Below are 21,882 nucleotides of genomic sequence, written 5' to 3'. Positions count from 1 at the left end.
CTCCACAAAGCAGAAAGACCATTGCTTTTTAATTTAAGGCTCACAGAGAAATATTTCAGGGAAGTAGTTATACCATGAAATATTTTACAAACGTTACATTACAGTTTCATATGCCAAATGAAATTTGACATTTTCACCTTTGTTCCCCTTGAAGAGCCAAGTCATCTCTTTTAATATGTTGAATATGTTTAATGGTGCTGACATTTGCAATAGAAAACCCAGACCCTGAATTATTTTATCTGAAAATAAAGACAATTTGCAGGCCTTCCTTAGAGGACCAGCTGTTACACTCAAGAATGGGCCCAAAAGAATCTACTTCTCTAGAAAACTGGAAAAGTCCCATGGGTCTCAGGGGTTTTGCTGCCATCCTTTCCAGGGCTAAAAGGTCACATCCTCAGAACCAGTCCCATGATTTTGATTGAAGGTCTTCATGGACTAATGGTCCTGAATCTTACACAGAGCTTAACAACAGTATATTAGACCATATTTTCAACCTGCTCACATTTCAACCAGCTGACCTGACTTCAAAGGGAGAATTATTTTATCTAGACACCGTATTGTGTGAATAGTTTTCCAAGTACTAAAAATTTGCTTTATCTTCAAAGCCTGTGGCTACTGCCCTTGGCTTTGAGGATAATGTTGCAAGTGGCTTTTCATGATTGTACTAGAACCGGAGCAAATCTTAGATTTATTGGCAATTCATATATGAATCTAACCATTGGGAGAAGTGTTTATATTCATAAAATAGCACTCCAGGAAAAAAATGACAGGAATATTAAATGTGGGTACATTAGTTAAAAGATCAGCTGCTTACCCCGCACAGTGTGGTTCAGTCTGAAAATACAGCTGCATGCCATTTTCTGACTGATGATGCAGGAAATACGATGACCAGTCACGTCCAACTTGCAGGCCACTTGAGGTTTCTTTCCACAATCTGGGAATGGAAGGGGACCACACTGTCTCCACAGCACATAAGCCAACTTCTGTGGCTTTCCTTCAAAACAGCATTCCCTGCTTTTAAACATCTGGATGCAGGTTCAATTAGTGGAGCACAGGAACTGCTCTTCCTGTAGATTGATTCTCCCATGGAATACTGAAAACTCATGAACTCCTGACTTAAAGTACCTTTCAGGTCTCCTTCTGATGAGTTTCTCTGCAGATAGTCTTGAAGTCTCACTGTGAAGTTTTCTATCACATCTCATTTTCTCTCCTCTTGTGCACCCTTAATTTACTTATCTGAGTTTTGTAAATTGTAGGGAGAAAAAGAAGGGCTCAAGTAAACTTGTTCATCTCCTAAGTTACTTCTTATAACTTTGTTTTAAATGCCTGCTTTCACGTTTCTGACATGCCATGTTCTTTTGTCTCATAACAAATATTTGAATAACTCATTTCAAAACATAAAAAATTGTCACCTGAGTTTTCAAAAACTCTTGGTCAGCCAAGCTGGCTTTTGGTTATTTCCTTACCTGACCACCTCTCTATTCCAACAGGGCACTCATGAGAGGATCTATAACAAAATACTTCTTTCCCTGACTTTATGAAATCACAGCACAAAAACCTAAGAAAAAAAAAATTTAACTGTGGTAGAATGATTTATATTCCTTTGGATACATACCCAGTAATAGGACAAATGCAGGCATATGTTCATTGCAGCACTATTCACAATAGCAAAGACATGGAATCTATCTAAATGCCCATCAGTGACAGATTAAAGAAAATGTTTTATATATATATATATCACATTTTATAAATAAATATATATATACACACACACACACACACCATGGAATACTATACACCCATAAAACAGAATGAGATCATGTCCTTTGCAGGGACATGGATGAAGCTGGAGGCCGTTATCCTTAGCAGACTAATGCAGGAACAGAAAACCAAATATTACATGTTCTCACTCATAAGTGAGAGCTAAATGATGGAACACACGGACACATAGAAGGGAACAACACATACTGGGGGCTATGAGAGGGTGGAAGGTGGGAGGAAGGAGAGGATCAGGAAAAATAACTATTAAATACTAGGCTTAGTATCTGGATGACAAAATAATTTGTACAACAAACCCCTGTGACACAAGTTTACCTATATAACAAACCTACACATGTACCCCGGAATCTAAAATAAAGTTAAAATGTTTTTAACTTAAAAAAAGAATTAGTAGTTTCCGAGAGCTCACATTCTCACGTGATCAGAAAAACACAAATTGTTCCATATTCTCTTTTTACAAAGAGTAAGTCCAAGCTAGCAAAGCTTTCTAATCTTCAAAGATGATAGGAGAGGGCAGGAATATACTTGCACTCAGGCAGAACCAAGTAGATTGATGTAGCCCTGGCTGATGATCACAGGACGAGCTACTTTCCAGTGAACTGTATGGGTCAGGACGAAGTCACCACTCTTCTGCCATTTTCTAACTTTTCCTTTCAGAAATGGATTTTTTTAAGTCCAGGTTTAAAATGTAGTCTCTTGCAAAGGTTAGGAGATGTTTCCTCCTATTGCTACTCCATGATGCTTTTTCTGGTGCCACCGCAGCCTCCCCTAGAGTCAAGCCATTCATGGGTAACCAGGTCTTCTTCAGTCTTGTACTTTGACGACTTCATTGTCGTGCCTCCATCCCTTGGCAGCCCCGAGTGTTAAAATGATTTTCTTTCTAACTCCACTTCAGCGTCTGTATCTGTATCAGACTCCAATCCTGTTTTTGACTAGGATCACTTCTTTTCTAAACCCAAGAACTCATAGCCTTCTTTAATCTCCATGTGTTTCCTGGAGCTCAGTAAAGCAGTTGCTACAGATTTAACACCTAAAATGACATTTTTTCTAATGAATTAGTTATAACCATTACCATTTGCTTGGTAAAAAGAGCACTGGTCTAGGAATTAGACATGGGTGCGAATCCTGCTGCCGTCTGCTGGTTGGATAGCACTGGACAAACCACTTACTTTCTCAGAGCCTCAGTTGCAAATGTGAATGAAAACACAGCATGGCGAGAGTGCAGACGAGGAAGTGAAATGATGCCTGTGAAAGCATCCAGTTCAGTAAGAACCTTAATTTATTTTCCTTCTAGCAGAAAAGAGTTGCTTATCTTAACCCCTACACTCTACTTAAAGGTAGTAGAGTGGCTTATTTATATGAATTTCTCTCTGCATCTATTTGTGAAAATCAACTTGTTTTTGGCCAGAGACCCTTAGCTTAAAAGTTTCTGTTTTGTGATAACAGACTGGGAAGGGTGAGTGGGGGCCAGCGGAAGGGTGAAGAGATGTGGATTGAAGGGTAGAAACATACAGTAAGATAGAGGGAGTACATTCAATGTTCGATAGCAGAGTAGGGTGTCTATACTTCACAAAAATGTATTGTGCTTGGGAGATGGACACCATAAATACCCTGACTTGGTCACTGTGTTTTATATGCACGTAATGGAATTTCTCATGCTCCCCATAAATTTACACAAGTAAAGAAGTTTTTGTTTTGATGCCAGACATATTTCACAAATAATAAAATGCTTAGCTTCAAGTGGCAAGACATGGCTTTAGGAAAAGATGATTTGGAGCAGAACACGTAAAAACCTGAGGGCCCTCTGATAATATTTCTGCTGTGGGCTCATCTTTCTCTTGCATAATGTAAGCCGGCTTCTGAAATGAGTGGTCCCAGCAAGTCTCAGGGCAAGAGAGAGATGCCAAAGCAATTACATTTATGGTAAATTCAGAAAAGGAAAATGTGCACAAGGTAGGAAGAAAATCTCTGCAGGCATAATTTCAAGGAAAGGTACTAGGTGGTCTCTGCCAGCAGTCATTGGATGTGACTAGCATGGAGCAATTAGAAGTGGAATGGATCTGTTTAAGCAAAATGGTGTGATGGCTATGAGGCAAAACCTTAAATAGTGGAAAATCCTGTAAGAATCACAAAAGCGTTTCTAGTATGTTGCATTTACATGCTGTTTTTACTTTCTACAAGCACTTCACAATTTTTTTATCTCAGTCTCGAATGAATTATATTAGGGCTTATATGTAATTCTATCCTCAAATCTCCCTATCCCCAAAATGTTTCTTTTTAATTCTGATTTTCTCCTGTATATATCATTCCCATCACTATCAAGCTTCTTGAAAGAGAAACTTCCATTTGCTGACTCTAACCTTCATCTTCCAATTTTTTTCTAAGTCCTCTTGGCAATCTGCCTTCTACCTGCATTCATCACACCACAGAAACTGTCCTTTGAAAGGTCTCTGGTGACTTCCTAATTGCCAAATCCAACAGCCTCTCCCTAGGCCTCCCCCTACTGGATCCCTCTACGAAATTTGACACTGCAGCTCACCCCCCCACCTTGAAACTCTTCTCCCAGGCTTCTTTATGATTCCTTCTTATTTTCTCCTTCTTATTTCTAGCTATACTTTCTTTGCTCACTTTCAAAAAAAGTCATTCCCTGGAGTTCCCTCCTCAATCTTCTCATATTCCTTTCTATTCTTTACTTGAGTGAGATCATGTACTTCTATGATTTCTATTCTTACTCATATGTGGTTGCATCAGTCCAAGTCCAGCCAGAAGACAGAAATCACACCAGTAATTTGAATAGAGACATTTTAATATTTAAAAGAAAAACTGTTGGCTGGTAAGAGAGATAAAAGAGGGCTCTAGGGAGTACTGAAGCAGCAACTCCAAAAAACAGGAACCATCATTAGGGCTGAGGAATGTGAGCAAGGCAGGAACTTGGAAACTTAGAAGAACTCTCCAACTTTTCCCACTCCAAGGCTGAGATTCAGACCTCATTTGATGTGGTGTGGCTGTCATATACATGCAGCTTGGTAATGACAAAGAAACTTGCAGGACATAGCAGCTGCTGCTTATCTCTGAGGACCACTCCTGCCAGAGCTGCTCTCTTCCACCCCACCCCACATGCCCATTTACTGGCTATCACATGGAAAAACTGTGCATGCACACACACACACACACACACACACACACACGAAAGACCCTTCCTCCTGCTAAGCCCTTCCCGTGTCCTTCCAGCACCCAGCACCCTCTATTAGCAAAATTGTGTTCACTGACAAAAGAGAAATGTCTGCAGGGTCCATCTTGAGAATCACAAAGTAAGGCAAAAAAGGATTTGAAGTTGAAAGGCAAAATATTAGTAGCTAGAACCGTAGATAACAGCATATACCGAAATATGCATTTCCTACCCTGACCTACCTTCCAAATGTCAGACTTTTGGGTGTCTATATACAGATGTCACAAAGACGCCTCAAGCTCAGCATATCTTCTTTATTATACTCATGGAAACAGTGGTCAAGATCTGTAATTTTTATTTAAAATGTCTGAACACATATCTTCTTTTGAGTATATATATAATATATATATATATAAAATTCGGATATATTATTTGGATACATTCTATCACTAGTTTAGATTCTCTTTGCCAATTGGAACTAGTAACCTTTATGACAACAACATTACTCTCCACCTGTCTTTCTCATAATCACCAGAATTTACTGCCTAAAACAAGTTTTTCTTCTCAAAAACATTGAATGATCTTTTTGCCAACAGAACAAGGTCTAAATCCCTTATCTTGATATTTAAGACTCTTCACAAAATGGCACCAACACACTGCCCCAGTCTCATTTCTTACTACATCTGGATACTACTGCTACTACTACTATGAAACATTAACATCTGTTGAGCATGTAATATGGTCCATACACTAAAACAAACATCCTATATGTATAATCTCATTTAATACTCACATCAAATTTATGAAGCGTTATCCTTAATTTTAAGGAAAAAAACTGAGGCAAAAATAAGTTAACTTGCTTAAAGTCATGCAGCTCTAGTAAATGGTGAAATCAAACTCTGGGCAGTCTAACTTCAGAATATGTGCTTTTAGCCATCTCCCTAGAAATAAATGAGAGTAGAAATACATTTAACAAACGAGGTAAAAGATTCATAAAAAAACATGAAACATTAGTGAAAGAAATTGCTTATCTAAATAAATGGAAAAACATCCCATGTTCATGGATTTAAAAACATATTATTGTTAAACGGTGATACTATGCAAAGTGATCTACAAATTAAATACAATCTCTATCAAAATCGAAATGGAATATTTTGCAAAAATAGAAAAACCCATCCTAAAATTTATATGGAACCTCAAAGGACCCTCAATAATGAAAACAATCTTGAACCAGAAAAACAAAGTTGGAGAACCCACATTTCCTAGTTTCAAAACTTAATACAAAGCTATGGTAATTCAAAACACGTGTGATACAGGCATAAAGATAGATGTATAGATCAATGGAATCTAATAGATTGCCAAGAAATAAGCCCTCACATATAAGGTTAATAGATTTTTGACAAGGATGCCAATATCACTCAATAAGGAATGGACAGTCTGTTCAACAAATGATGCTGGGAAAACTGGATATCCACTACTAATGGACTGAATTATGTCTCCCCAAAATTTATATGTTGAAATCCTAATCCTTGGTACCTCCGAATGTAACTTTATTTGGAAATCAGGTTATTGCAGATGTAATTAATTAAGATGAGATTATTCTGAGTATGGTGGGCCCCTAATCCAGTATGATTGGTGTCTTCATAAAAAGGGGAAATTTGGACACCAGCACACACACAAACAAAACATCAAGTGAACATAAAAGCAGAAACCAGCATGATATGTTAACAAGCCAAGGAACATCAAAGATTGCCACAAACCACCAGAAGCTAGGAAAGAAGCACATTATGTACTCTCTTTCACAACCCTCAGAAGGAACCAAACTGCGAACACCTTGATCTTGGTCTTTTAGCTTCCAGAACTCTCAGGCAACAAATTTCTGTGGTTTAATCCACCCAGTTTGTGATACTTTCCTATGGCAGCCATTTCAAACTAATATATCTACATGCAAAAAAAATGAGGTTGTAAACTTTACTTCACACCATACACAAAATTTAATTCTAAATGGATCAAAGACCTAAACATAAGAGCTAAAACTGTAAAACTCAGAATAAAACATAGGGAAAAATCTCCATGGCATTGGAATGGCAATGATCTCTTAAATATGACACCAAAGCACAGGCAACAAAAGAAAAAAATAGATAAATTGTACTTCATCAAGATTAAAACTTTTGCGCATCAAAGGCACAATTGACAGAATGAAAAGGCAACCCACTGAATAGGATAAAATATTTACAAGTCATATATCTGATAAGGGATTAATATCTAGAATATATTTTTTTAAAACTCCTTAAGCTCAAAAATAAAACCACAAATGACTCAATTCAGAAATAGGCAAAGGACCTGAATAGGTATTTCTCCAAACTATACAAATACTCAATAAGCAAATGAAAAGGTTTTCGACATCATTAGTCATTAGGGAAAAGCAAATCAAAACCACAATGAGATAAAAACCACTTCACATCCACTAGGATAGCTATTACATAAACCAGAAAAACTACAAGTGTTGGCAAAAATATGAAGAAACTGGAACCATTCTACGTTGCTTGTGGGAATGTAAAATGGTTCAGCTACTGTGGAAAACAGTTTGATAGTTCCTCAAAGTGTTAAACATAGAATTACCTTATGACCCAGCAATTTCATTCCTAGGTGTATAGGCAAAATAATTGAAAACAAGGATGTGAAAGATATTTACATGCCAGTGTTCACAGAAGCATTATTCACAGAAGTAAAAAAGTAGAAACAGGCCGGGAGCGGTGGCTCACGCCTGTAATCCCAGCACTTTGGGAGGCCAAGGTGGGCAGATCACAAGATCAGGAGATCGAGACCATCCTGGCTAACATGGTGAAACCCCATCTCTACTAAATTACCAAAAGTTAGCCAGGTGTGGTGGTGCACACCTGTAGTCCCAGCTACTCAGGAGGCTGAGGAAGGGGAATTGCTTGAACCCAGGAGACGGAGAGTACAGTGAGCCAAGATTGCGCCCAGCCTAGCAACAGAGCAAGACTCCATCTCAATTAAAAAAAAAAAAAGTAGAAACAGCACAAGTATCCATGAATAGATGAATGGATACAAATCTGGCATATTTATATATGTGTTTTTTCATATAAGTATACATATATCGGGCGTGGTGGCTCACACCTGTAATCCCAGCACTTTGGGAGGCCTCCGATCATGAGATCAGGAGATTGAGACTATCCTGGCTAATAAGGTGAAATCCTGTCTCTACTAAAAACAGAAAAAATTAGCCAGGCATGGTGGTGTGCACCTGTGGTCCCAGCTACTCGGGAGGCTGAGGCAGGAGAATCGCTTGAACCCGAGAGGCGGAGGTTGCAGTGAGCCAAGATTGGACCACTGCACTCCAGCCTGGGGGACAGAGTGAGACTCTATCTCAAAAAAAAAAACAACTGTATATATATACACACACACACACGAATATTGGCCTTAAAAGGAAATGAAGTTCTGATACATGCTACAATGTTAAGTTAAATAAGCCAGACACAAAATGGCAAACATGGTATGGTTCCATTTATATGAGGTTTACAAAATATTATTTATAGTCAGTAGAATAGATATTACCAGGGGATGGGGGAGAAGGGGAAGTAGGGAGTTATTGCTTAAGATTAATGGTTGCTGTTTTGAATGATGAAACATTTTAGAAATAGATCTTGGTGATGGTTACACAACATTTTGAATGCACTTAATACTATTGAATTGAACACTTAAAATGGTTAAAATAATAAACTTTATATTATGTATATTTTATCACAATTTTTAAAAACAGCTCATGAAAAGATGTCAAAGGCCTGGGAGACTGGGATGGAGAAGAAAGGAGTGGGACATTCAGTACCTAGGACTAGAATCAGCAGAAATTGTTCATTGAGGGGTAGGGAGGTGGGTGTGTTTGGTGTGGTGCTCAAATTGCCAGATTGAGATCTTGGGGGACTGTGTAAGACACTGTGAAGATTAGCTGGCAATCCAGACTGAAGAATAGGCCTGCAATGCTGGACCAAGGCTTGTTCATCTGCAGTCTCCTTTGACTTGAGGCTGTGAGTGATCACATGATATAAATGAAATGTGATTTGACCATGGCAGCGCCCCATTTACCATCACAGACAATTCAGCCAAAAAAACTAACAAACAAATAAATAGTAACTAACATTTACTGACCACTTGCAATGTACAAACACTGTGCCAGGCACTTCGCATGCATCGGTTTAATCCTCACAATTGCCCTCTGAGGCATGATCGTCTTCATTTTACAAACCTTACGTTGAGCCATGCTATATCATTCGCCATTCCCTTAAAAATGCCTTACACTGTCAAACTTCAATATCTGAGTTCATTTCTGATTCCTAAGGCAATAGTGTCCCTTCTGTCACTTTACTGTGTACATTCAATTCTACTCAGCCTCCAGGGCCCCTTCCAATGTCATCCGTCCTACCAAGTGCTCCAAGCCCATCTCACTCAGAATGGTCATTTCCTCTTCAGGCCTCACTTAGCATTTAGTCTCTTAAGATAATGTCTTCAGAGTAATGTCTCCCTGATATGATTGTTGGCTCCTTGAGAATAGAAGCCAGTTTTTCTTAGTATTTGAATTTCTAACCACAAAGTGCCTTTCATTCAGAATCACTCTCAGAATGTTGACTCTCTATAAGTGGATGAACTGAGCTTTAAAAAGGACAGGAGGCTGAAGTGGGAGGATCGCTTGAGCCCAGGAGTTAAAGACTGTGGCAAGGTGTGAGCTGTGAACACTGCAGTCTAGCCTGGGCAACAGAGCAAGACCCTGTTTCTTGGAAAAAAAAAAATGAGGTTATAGGGAACCTCATTTGTACCTCACGAGCAGAACCTGGACCTGCTCAGTCTCCATTCAGTTCTCTTTCCATGTTACCCTAGTGTCTTCTGGCTTTCCAGCTCTGCAAATAAATTTGCATTCTAAAATCAACTATGGTCCAGAGGTTGGGCAGAGTGGCTCACGCCTATAATCCCAGCACTTTGGGAGGCCAAGGCAGCAGATCACCTGAGGTCAGGAGTTCAAGAACCTGCCCAACATGATGAAACCCCGTCTCTACTAAAAATACAAAATTAGCTGTGAGTGGTGGCACATGACTGTAATCCCAGCTATTTGGGAGGCTGAGGCAGGAGGATCACTTGAACCTGGGAGGTGGAGGTAGCAGTGAGCCAAGATTGAGCCATTGCACTCCAGCCTGGGCAACAAGAGTGAAACTCCGTCTAAATAAATAAATAAATAAATAAATAAATAAATAAATAAAATCAACTATAGTCCATAAAAGGGAGCATCTTAAATCTTTTTGTCACTTTAAAAATTCACAGCTAGAAATATGGGAAATCTCAAGCCTTTCTTCCATTCATGTCCTCTCTGATGTCCTCACTAGACCATCAGGTGCACAAAGGATAGGGCTGGTTCTTTTTTTATTTTTTGCTGTATACCCAGTTTCCAGCATAGTGCCTATGACATAGCAGGTACCTGGTAAATGTTGTTGCATGAGGAATGAACCCACCACTTCTTACTTGAAAGACCTAAGGCTATCAGGAGGAATTAGCAGACCATGCTGGCTCATTTGTTAAGCTAAGGCTAGTCCCTCTCTACCAGTCAGTTGAATTACCTACTCCACATCTACTAGCCACCTTGACACTTATGCCACATTCCCCTTCTCTCGTACCTCTCTGATAAAAACCTCCTGTGTTGGGGGCTGGGGGGGCCAATATTAAAGCTGAGCCTGACTTCTCTTACAGACCTAAAGAACTCCTTTACTCTCTGCCTGACCTTTTCCTGGTCCTTGCCCAAAAGGAGATTATCTCTGTAATTCCTGTCACCCATTATGATTCCCCTTTTCCTCATTTTTCTCCTTCTCACCCATTCCTAGCCAAGCACTACCTCATTTTCTAATCCTGTTCAGTGTCTCTCAAGATTCCTTGACACAATTTCAATCAAGTCCTGAAGCTGGGCATCAAAGGAATAAGGCCTGAAAATGATTGATTCTGTCATAGACGTATTTAATATCCCAGGCCCTAGGTTTGGGCCATGTGTACGTGTGTGAACTGCTTCACCTTCAGCCAGAGGTACAGAGTTTATGTTGAAAAAATATGAATCATCATAAGTGTTCTTGTCTACATTTTTTAAAAAATATATTATTAGTGTGAATAAACAAGTATTAGAATCAGTTCTATTAGAATTTTATCCACTTGTTCATTTTAATGGAGTTGAGTTTGTGAGCAAAATGAGAGAATCTGAGTATGTGCTGGAGAGAGGCAGGTGGACAGGTAAGAAGAGAAGCAAGCAGGAATGGCTGGATACTAACCTTGAGGAAGAGCTGGATATTAATCTCGTATCCAGCTGCCCACCTTATCCTATAGTGAACTTGCAGCATTTCCTCTCTGGCACAACTTTTTGCTGGAATTTACACAGATGTAGACAATTACGCCTTTGAAACCTGAAATTTGGCTTCCAAATCAGTTTATCCCATTGTCTACACAGATGCCACTTGAGTGAGAATTTAGAAAATTCAAGAGTTTAGAAAATGGTATCCTTCATCCCTGCCAGAGGCCTTTTGAGCTCATAACATTTAAAAACAAAACAAGGCACTCCAATAGGCTTTGGTGCGTATCCACAGGCAGATTTGGCAGACTTGTCCCTCAGTGTCCCTGGCTTGGGTATGTTTTCTTCTTCCCCACATCCTCCTTTTCCAGGAGCAGAGCAGCTCCACAGGTGAGTTCAAATGCCAGCCGACATAGGAGAGCAAGCTTCTCCCTCTGGGACCCACTGGCCATGAACCTGCAAGCAGCTGCCTTTTCTTCCCAAATGTGTTCAGAGCTCCTGGACTCAAGTAGAGGGAAAAATAGTGCCTTGAAGTTGTCTTCAGTATAAACTGATACTGATTCTCTAAGAAGAGTGTGTCTGTGAGTTAAACGGCCCAAGAATGAAAAGAAAGGCCTGCTCAGAGTTCTGTTGGGCAGCTTTCAGGTTATAGATAGCTTTAGAAAACCAACACGCTGCACTCAGATAAGGAGATCAAATAGGAGATTTACAGAGTGTGCCAGTTTCAAGACAGCGATAGCGGGATCTACCTTTGACCTTCTGGGTGTTTCTATTTCACTAGAGAAACCCCATCACACATCAGGAAATTGATTTTACAAAACGTGTATTTTAAGCTTGGCTTCACAAATTCTAGAGAGAAGTTCCTCCCTGGTACTTATTTTAGGGAAGGTGGAGTAAAGGTAAAAGAAACGAGAGTAAATCAGGTGCCTTCTGATGCCCAGCCAAGTTCATTCCCTGTCTTTCTAGATTTCCTACACTAAGAGAAGGAATGCAACTAGTTCCCAAGGGGTCAGGGCAGGCATTTTCCCTAATTCAAGGTTCAAATCTGGAGTCAATGGGTTCCAGGAAAACCAATACGAAAGTGCTTGGACATATCCATTTATAGTTTGTTTGTTTGTTTCAAAAATGTCCACCACTTTCCTTGGATTCTCGGAGAAATCTGTAGGCAAAACCAGGTTAAGAACTGTTCCCCTGTACTCTGCATTATTTTACTTTACCTTGTCATCAGGGACAGAGATCCTGAAAGCAGAGCCCCAGCAGTAGCAGATGAACCCAACCTGTTGCCTAAGTCCCTGAATAAGGAGATTAGTACCCACCACACTGATTCCCTCCTGACCGGCATCCCCAACCTCTACTCCTAGAGTAAATGAAATACAAACTCTCTCTTTCCACCACCACCATTCTGTCCCAGCATGATTTATGCCTTTCATGATCCTCAGTACATTTCATAAAAACCTTCTCTCTGCCTCATTGCCCACCCCGGCAGGAACAGGCCCAGGTGGGTATTCTTCTGTCGCAGAGAGACTCCTTTCCTTATCTACCTATCCAGGCAAAAGAACCTTGGTTAAAATGATCAGTTGGGCCCATCCTGGTTTTGTTTCCATTCTTAAAAGGACCTAAAGGGATTATCATAATCCAGTACTATATAAAGGCTTAAAATGGATTAAGATCATTGACCTTATATAAGCATACACATCTAAATAGCAAACTATCAAGAATATCCGTCTCTGCTACAGACTGTGCCTCTGACACCATCAGGAAGATTGGTGAAACCTTCAAGCAGGAAGAATATGATGAAAGTGCCAGGTGTGGTGGCTCACACCTGTAATCCCAACACTTTGGGAGGCTGAGGCAGGTGCATCACCCCGTCTCTACTAAAAATACAAAAATTAGCTGGGCGTGGTGGCACACACCTGTAATCCCAGCTATTCAGGAGGCTGAGGCAGGAGAATTGCTTGAACCTGGGAGGTGGAGGTTGCAGTGAGCCGAGATTGCACCACTGCACTCCAGGCTGGTGACAGAGTGAAACTCCGTCTCAAAAAAAACAAAAACAAAAAAAAAGGTATGACAAAAGGGCGTGTCTCTGCCCAGACTCTACTTCTGTTGCTGTTTAAGTTTTTGACACATTTTATTGTCCACTCTTTTCCCACCTCTAAGTATTGAGTTCCTTATATCAGTGCTAACATAATTGTAAAGAATTATCCTTTTTTCCACTCTGCAAATTTTCAAAGGTCAGGCTTCATGTAGAGAATCTTTATCCAGTGTAGTATTTCAGCAATAATACTGTCTTTCCTATTTTGCTAATACTCTAGAGTGACATTTAATTTATCATTCAAAGGCAATACTAAATTATGACAATAGGTGTAGACTGAGACCGTTGTAGTCAAACTGAAACCAAAGGTCACCATGTTCTGCTCAGAACCATGCAGGGCTAAGTGGTTTGCTCTCCTCCATCACATCCTATATCTGCCACACCCGCCTCATATTGGATCTCTCTCCCGCTAGCATGATAGTGATAGAAGGTGCTTTGAAACAGGAAGATAATAAATTCCAAATTAAGAACTATCTGAAAAGAAAAGCTTCCCATTTTAATGAAGTCGTAAACTCTAGGCTACTCCCTCTGTTGCATTATCAACACATTCTTTGCCGCAACCAGCTGCAGTTTGGCTGTTTAACCATCTCATGTTCTTTAGCCTGTCGAGTAGACCATGTTGTAACCATAATAGGTCTGTTGCCTGATGTGTGCAGCAAGTCAATATACCAAGATATGGGGTGCAGCTGAGAAAGAGGTTTAATTATAAGGCTGCCAAATGAGGAGATGAGAGGAAAACTCAAATCTGTCTCCCCAAGGAGTTTGGGGCTAGGATTTTTAAGGGTTTTGGAGTAGGCTGAAGTTGGGAGATCATTGATTGGTCACAGAGAGCAGCATGAGGTCATGGGACAGGGAGATGAAGAAACAATATTCTCATGTTGATCTATTTCCTCTGTGAAGGTCTTTAAACTGGCTGCAGTCAGCTGTTCCACTGGAATTCAATATCTGCTTAAGCAATTCTTAAACAAAAACCTTATGATTCTAACGTCACAAATCCTATGTAAAGGAAAAATGGAGATGCAAATGGTTAGCATCTAGTGCTACAGACTTTCAGTTACAAGGAAGTGGGTCAAAGTACAGACTGATTAATACTTAATTATAACTATATTTCTTTCCAGAATTCTTGTTAAGCCAGTGAAGATGGCTTCAGTGTTACATTTAATTCCCTGATTTTTCTCCATAAATTGCATACAAATTCGAGGTCTCATTCAACATGCATGTAATCAAAAAGATAATCTATGTCTTACTTAATCTATACCATGGTTGTTAGGAGCCAATGATAAAATACAACATAGCCCTACACTCAGCATTCTTTCTTCTTTCCACAGATCCGAAATGTGGCGGCAAATCTCTGTGTGGACAGCAAGCATGGAGCCACCGGAACAGAGCTGAGGCTGGACATCTGTGTCAAGGATGGTTCTGAAAGAACATGGTCTCATGAACAGGTGCGTCAGCTCCCAGAAGCCAGGGCAGTGGGAGCCAATGGGGGGCTGAGGCAGACACAGAGAAATGCAGCCAGAACAAACCTCCGAACGGTACAGATGGTGCGTGTGAGACCTGGAGTGAGGTTGCTGTGTCACCAACCAACGCTGCAGTTCAGTGAATCACTTAATGTATCAGTTTATGTTTCTTCTCAGAGCAGTTGTGATAATCAGTTCAGATAATGTACACAATTATGCTCTAAATATGAGAAAGGATGGGAGAAATGTGGACTGCGACCCTAGTCTTATTTCCTTTCCCAGAATGGTAGTTTAACACAGAAAGCCTGTAGAGTGCTTTGGAATACTTCCAGTGAAATTTCATGGTTTTAATGACTCTGTTGTTCCGTGTTTGTGACAACATCTAACCTTGCTTTTCCCCTTACCATGAACAGATCACTTTACATGGGCCTCCTGTTGTTGTAGTAGTTTTTAATCTTACATGTGAAGGATGTAAGCAACAACACCCCGACGTGGACTTCAGGAAATACTTTAAGGCTGTGTATTGCTTTGATTGATTTTTGTTTTGTTTTTTTCTATTTCTGTGTGTACGTAGTAGGTGTATATATGGGGTACATGAGATGTTTTGATGCAGGCATGTAATGTATAATAATCACATCATGGAAAAGGGTCTCCATCCCCTCAAGCATTTATCCTTTGTGTTACAAACAATCCAATTATATTATTTCACTTATTTTAAAATGTACGATTAAATTATTATTGACTATAGTCACCCTATTGTGCTATCAAATACTAGGTCTTTTTCATTCTTTCTATTTTTTGTACCCATTAAGCATCCCTACCTCCCACCCCCCACCCCATACCCTCCCACTACCCTTGCCAGCCTCTGGTAACTATCCTTCTACTATCATCTCCATGGGTTCCATTGTTTTGATTTTTAGATCCCACAAATAAGTGAAAATATGCAATGTTTGTCTTTCCATACCTGGCTTATTTCACTTAACATAATGACCTCCAGTTCCATCCATGTTGTTGCAAATGACAGGATCTCATTCTTCTTTATGGCTGAATAGTACTCCATTATGTATAGGTACCACATTTTCTTTATTCATTCATCTGTTGATGGACACTTAGGTTGCTTCCAAATTTTGGCCATTGCGAACAGTGCTGCATCAAACATGGAAGTGCAGGTGTTTCCTCGATATACTGATTTCCTTTCTTTTGGGTATATACCCAGCAGTGGTATTGCTGGATCACATGGTAGCTCACTTTTTAGTGTGTGTGTGTGTTTTTTTTTTTTTTTTTTAGACGGAGTCTTGCTCTGTTGCCAGGCTAGAGTACAGTGGTGCAATCTTGGCTCACTGCAGCCTCCGACTCCCTGGTTCAAACAATTCTCCTGCCTCAGCCTCCCGAGTAGCTGGGATTACAGGCATGTGCCACCATGCCCAGCTAATTTTTTTTTTTTTTTTTTTTTTTAGTAGAGACAGGGTTTCACCATGTTGGGCAGGATGGTCTCGATCTCCTGACCTCGTGATCTGCCCACCTCAGCCTCCCAAAGTTCTGGGATTACAGGCGTGAGCCACCATGCCCAGCCAATTTTTAGTTTTTGAGGAACCTCCAAACTGTTCTCCATAGTAGCTGTACTTATATTCCTGCCAACAATGTATAAGGTTTCCCATTTCTTCGTATCCTCAACAGCATTAGTCATTGTCTATGGTTTGGATGTAAGTCATTTCAACTGGGGTAAGATGATATCTCATCGTAATTTTGATTTGCATTTCTCTGATGATCAATGATGTTGAGTACCTTTTCATATGCCAGTTTGCCATTTGTGTGTCTTCCTTTGAGAAATATCTATTAAAATCTTTTACCCATTTTTTAATCAAATTATTAGGTTTTTTACATAGAGTTGTTTGAGATCCTTATATATTACAGTTATTAATCACTTGTCAGATGGGTAGTTTGTAAATATTTTCTCCCATTCTGTGGGTTGTCTCTTCACTTTGTTGATTGTTTCCTTTGCTGTGCAGAAGCTTTTTAGTTTGATGTAATCCAATTTGTCTATTTTTGCTTTGGTTGCCTGTGCTTGCAGGGTATTACTCAAGAAATTTTGCCCAGACCAATGTCCTGGAGAGTTTCCTCAATGTTTTCTTGTAGTATTTGTATAGTTTGAGGTCTTGTATTTAAGTCTTTAATCCATTTTAATTTGATTTTTGTACATGACAAGATATAGGGGTCTAGTTTCCTTCTTCTGCACATGGATAAGCAGTTTTCCCAGCACTATTTGTTAAAGAGACTGTCTTTTCCCCAGTGCACGTTCTTGGTACCTGTGTCGAAATGAGTTCACTGTAGATGTGTGGATTTGTTTCTGGGTTCTCTGTTCTCTTCTATGTAAGACTGAATTGCTTTTAATCAAAAAGCATTTCATTGCAACTCAGTTTAAGTGAGGTATGATTTCTAACCTGCTTAGAAATTTGAAAGTCCTTGCAAGCAGCTTCCCTGATACTGTGTCACCTGTGAAAGACAAAAGATAGTGGGCAAAATTGTCTTTGCTCTCTTTTAGTGTTTTCGTTTTTTGTATTTTAGAGACGGGGTCTTGCTCTGTCACCCAGGCTGGAATGCAGTGATGTGATCAAAGTTCACTGCAGCCTCAAACTCCTGGGCTCAAGTGATCCTCCTGCCTCAGCAGCCTGAGTAACTGGGACCATAGGTGCATACCACTAAGCTGACTTAACCCTTTTCACTGTTTTAATTTCAAATTAAGAAATATTTCAATAGAAAGCTATAGAAAATATCATAGCAGATATTTATGTATTCATCACACTCACCTCTTATGAAAAGCAAAAAAAGTAAGCAAGCAGTTCCCAGTAAGGCGTTAGTGCCTCCTATAGCTAGATTCATCTGGTGTCCATCTTGTACATTAAACAAGAAAAGATCCACCATGCCCAGCACAGGACGTTAAAGAGTTGTCCAGATGTTCTGAGATTCACCTCCCTCGCCCCACCTCCCTGCCCCTCCCTGCCCCACCTCTACCACGCGTTACAATGCAGAGCATCATGATGCAAGGAAAACAGCCACAGACAAAGTCCACAGTGCAGTCCAGAGTCTTTCAGTCCATCAACAGTGCCTCTCCTCTAACCACTGATCCGATCTTTGAACCCTCTCCCCACAGACTCGTGGTATTCTAGAAGAACTGTGGGTCTTGTAGCCAGGCCAACCTGGATTTTAGTTTAAACCATGTGGCCTTGTGAAATTGTGAAATCTTTCTATGCCATAGTTCTTCCATCTTGGACAGAGTGGTCAGAAGAATAAATCTTGGAGCAGCATCTTGCACATGCAGCAGGTGCAGAGTAATAGCCTCTCCCTCCTGCCTTCCTTCTCTCAAACACCCACACATCCCTTTATGCTAATACCAGGTTAGAAACCTCTCTCAGGTCCAAGGCAGCTGGGACTTTGGCTTCATTTATCTGTTCCCAGCATAGTCAGCAAATACTAGTTATTATTCACTGAAATGTACCCTGCATGGCTGGGCATGGTGACTCGCGCCTATAATCCCAGCATTTTGGGAAGCCGAGGCGGGTGGCTCACTTGAGGTCAGGAGTTCGAGACCAGCCTGGCTAACATGTTGAAACCCTGTCTCTACTAAAAATACAAAAATTAGCCAGACGTGGTGGCTGATTTTATATATATATATATATATATACACACACACACACACACACACACTCAGATGGGTTTATAGAAGGTTCTGTGGCTCCAGAATTTATTGATAGGAATCAAATACCAGTGAAAAGTTATTTTCCTCCTCTTTCTTCTGTCTGTTTCTATAAGCACCATGGGGATGTTACTGGGGACCTGAGGAATAGTGTTGGACTGTTAACTCCAAGAAGCAATTTTGACTTCAGCTGGGAGCAAGAGAGAAGGCTTTAGAAGCTATCAGTGAGGCTGGCATCTACAGTGGAAAAGGACTTTTTAAAAAAGAAAAAGGAGCAAGCCATAGGAAAAGCTTCGTTTCTTGGGCTAAATTCCTCTCTACCATCTCTATTCAGCCCAACCAAGAAACACACGTGGCCAGCTGTTGGATATAAAGCAGGCCTAAATGCCTGAAATGGGCTTAGTATTTCTCTCCAGTAATGCTCTGGAATGAAATCTGCTCTGGCCTGCAGATTTTATTTGACAGCTGAACATGGATATAAACAAAGGCAACGATATTGCATACACTTTAAAAATTGCTGGTTCATTCCCCGGACCCCCTATGTCCCCCAACTCCCCACCTCCCGCCCCCAGGCTAAACTGCAAAAATCTATGGCCTGTAATTCAAGAAATGGTCACCAGAGAGCAGCACTAGACAAGCAGAAAACTACATGGGCAGCACAGAAAGACCAGTTAATACAGCTCTTTAAAAAGATTTCCTGTCTCTAGAGATCCTAAAAATGAAGCTACAGTAGGATTAAATAAGGTTGATAAGTGGTGGAAAATGCATCATATTTGAAATATTGCCATATATTGACTTGGAGGTTAAAACACTACAAGCTGTTTCATTCGCCAGTAATTAACTGTAAGCTTTATTCAGTATTCACTCAGTGACTTATAAGAATTAGGAATCACTCTTCTACATTTAGATTAAAATTCCTGCATGAGGAAGGCATATCAGAACATGACAATTGTGGGTTTTCTTTTTAATTCAAAAACATTCAAAGAACACAAAAGGAGACTTATTAGAGTTGAAATAATCCCCTTTTTCCAAAAAAAAAAAAAAACAAAAGTGGCAAAAATAAAAAAAAGAATAAACAAAATTGCTACGTGGGAAATGAAAAAGAGTCCATTGAAGGACCTGTATAAGAAAATGCCTTCTGCTGCAGAACACTGGCGGTGACTAATGTGGTTTCTGTGAAGGAAGCAAATGTATGATTCATTTTGCCAGGGCAATCTGCATAGCTGTTTGATATCATGGTAGCATTATGCTTCCTTTAGGGATCAAGAAAGAAAAGCAAAAACAGATCCTAATAAGACTGTAAGGTCTGGAAAGAATACTCCCCAGCTCCCATTGAGTCCAAGGGAGAGGAGTGGCGAGGAGGAGGAACCCCCTTGGCCTAGTTTGGCTGTTCTCACTCTGCAGGCCCAGCAGCAGGCTCTGATGTCGTGCTGGGGAGCAAGTGTTGCAGCCAAGCTTTCATCCTCCTGAGGAAGCAAACACAGGCTGCCTTTCCAGGCCCTAGGGGAAGGTTCACAAAGACAGAAGCAAGATAATGTGTGCATCCGGGAGACAGATTATTTTCCTTTCTTTTTTCCCTCCTTGGGAAAAAGAGTCTCATTATCAAGACAGAGCGTACTGATGGGTGCAAACTGCAAGGAGGAACATGCTGTATCTCAGGTTTTTTCAAACCTCATAACAACGAAATAAAACATCACAAGCCAGACAGAGAAAAATATTTTCTGTTTTCTCAAGTCAGGTAGCAAGAGCAAGAGATAATAAGTATATTTGCAGTACCAAATCCAGTGACCTTATTCATACAATACAAACAGACCCAGGCAACATGACACATACCACATTAATATTAAAGCAAAGAAATAAGAGTTAACATTGTGATATGGTTTGGCTGTGTCCCCAAATCTCATCTTGAATTGTAGTCCTCATAATCCCCATGTGTCATGGGAGGGACCCGGTGGGAGGTAATTTGATCATGGGATCAGTTACCCTCATGCTGTTCCCCTGATAGTGACTGAGTTCTCATAAGATCTATGGTTCTACCAGACACTTTCCCCCTTTTGTTTGACACTGCTCCTTGCTGCCGCCATGTGAAGAAGGATGTGTTTGCTTCCCCTTCTGCCATGATTGTAAGTTTCCTGAGGCCTCACCAGCCATGCTGAACTGTGAATCAATTACACATCTCTCCTTTATAATTTACCCATTCTCAGGTATGTCTTTATCAGCAGCATGAGAACAGACTAATACAGTAAATTGATAACTGGTAGAGTAGGGTGCTTCTATAAGGATACCCGAAATTGTGGCAGCAACTTTGGAACTGGGCAACAGACAGAGGTTGGAACAGTTTGGAGAGCTCAGAAGAAGAAAGGAAAGTGTGAGAAAGTTTGGAACTTGCTAGAGATTTGGAGGGCTCAGAAGACAGGAAAATGCAGGAAAGTTTGGAACTTCCTAGAGACTTGTTGAATTACTTTGACCAAAATGCTGATAATGATAAGGACAATGAAGTCCAGGCTGAGGTGGTCTCAGATGGAGATGATGAACTTGTTGGGAACTGGGGTAAAAGTCACTCTTGTTATGCAAAGACACTGGTGGCATTTCGCCCCTGCCCTAGAGATCTGTGGGACTTTGAACTTGAGAGTGATGATTTAGGGTATGTGGCAGAAGAAATCTCTAAGTGGCAAAACATTCCGGAGGAAGCAGAGCATAAAAGTTTGGAAAATTTGCAGCCTAACGATGAGATAGAAAAAAAAAAAAAAAATTCTGGAGAGAAATTCCAGCCTGCTGCAGAAATTTGCATAGTTAATGAGGAGCCAAATGTTAATTACCAAGACAATACGGAAAATGTCTCCAGAGCAAATCAGAGACCTTCACAGCAGCCCCTCCCATCACAGACCCAGAGGTCTAGGAGTCAAAAATGGTTTCTTGGGTGAGGCCCAGGTTTCCCCTGCTCTGTGTGGCCTCAGGACATGGTGCCCTGTGTCGCAGTTGCTTCAGCTCCAGCGTGGCTAAAAGAGGCCAAGGTACAGCTCAAGCCATTGATTCAGAGGGTGCAAGCCCCAAGCCTTGGCAGCTCCCATGTGGTGTTGGGCCTGTGGGTGCACAGAAGTCAAAAATTAGGCTGGGCGCAGTGGCTCACACCTGTAATCCCAGCACTTTGGGAGGCTGATGCTGGCAGATCACAAGGTCAGGAGATCGACACCATCCTGGCTAACATGGTGAAACCCCGTCTCTACTAAAAACACAAAAAAATTAGCCGGGCATGGTGGTGGGCACCTGTAGTCCCAGCTACTTGGGAGGCTGAGGCAGGAGAATGGTGTGAACCTGGGAGGCAGAGCTTGCAGTGAGCCAAGATCA

At 40.6% G+C, this 21,882-nt stretch overlaps 1 protein-coding gene across 2 annotated transcripts in view; it reads left to right on the top strand.

Moving 5' to 3' along the window:
* GALNTL6 (polypeptide N-acetylgalactosaminyltransferase like 6) overlaps positions 1-21,882 on the top strand; it is a 1,210,113-nt gene that overhangs the window by 1,161,905 nt on the left and 26,326 nt on the right. For both annotated transcript variants that reach the window (XM_050792469.1, XM_050792470.1), the window contains one exon: positions 14,709-14,825. In XM_050792469.1, the coding sequence (XP_050648426.1) occupies positions 14,709-14,825 (117 nt within the window). The remainder of the gene's footprint in view (positions 1-14,708; positions 14,826-21,882) is intronic.

The sequence above is a fragment of the Macaca thibetana genome, chromosome 5, assembly GCF_024542745.1.
Source record: "Macaca thibetana thibetana isolate TM-01 chromosome 5, ASM2454274v1, whole genome shotgun sequence".
Taxonomy (NCBI): Eukaryota; Metazoa; Chordata; class Mammalia; order Primates; family Cercopithecidae; genus Macaca; species Macaca thibetana.
This window is presented reverse-complemented; position numbering and strand designations above follow the sequence as displayed.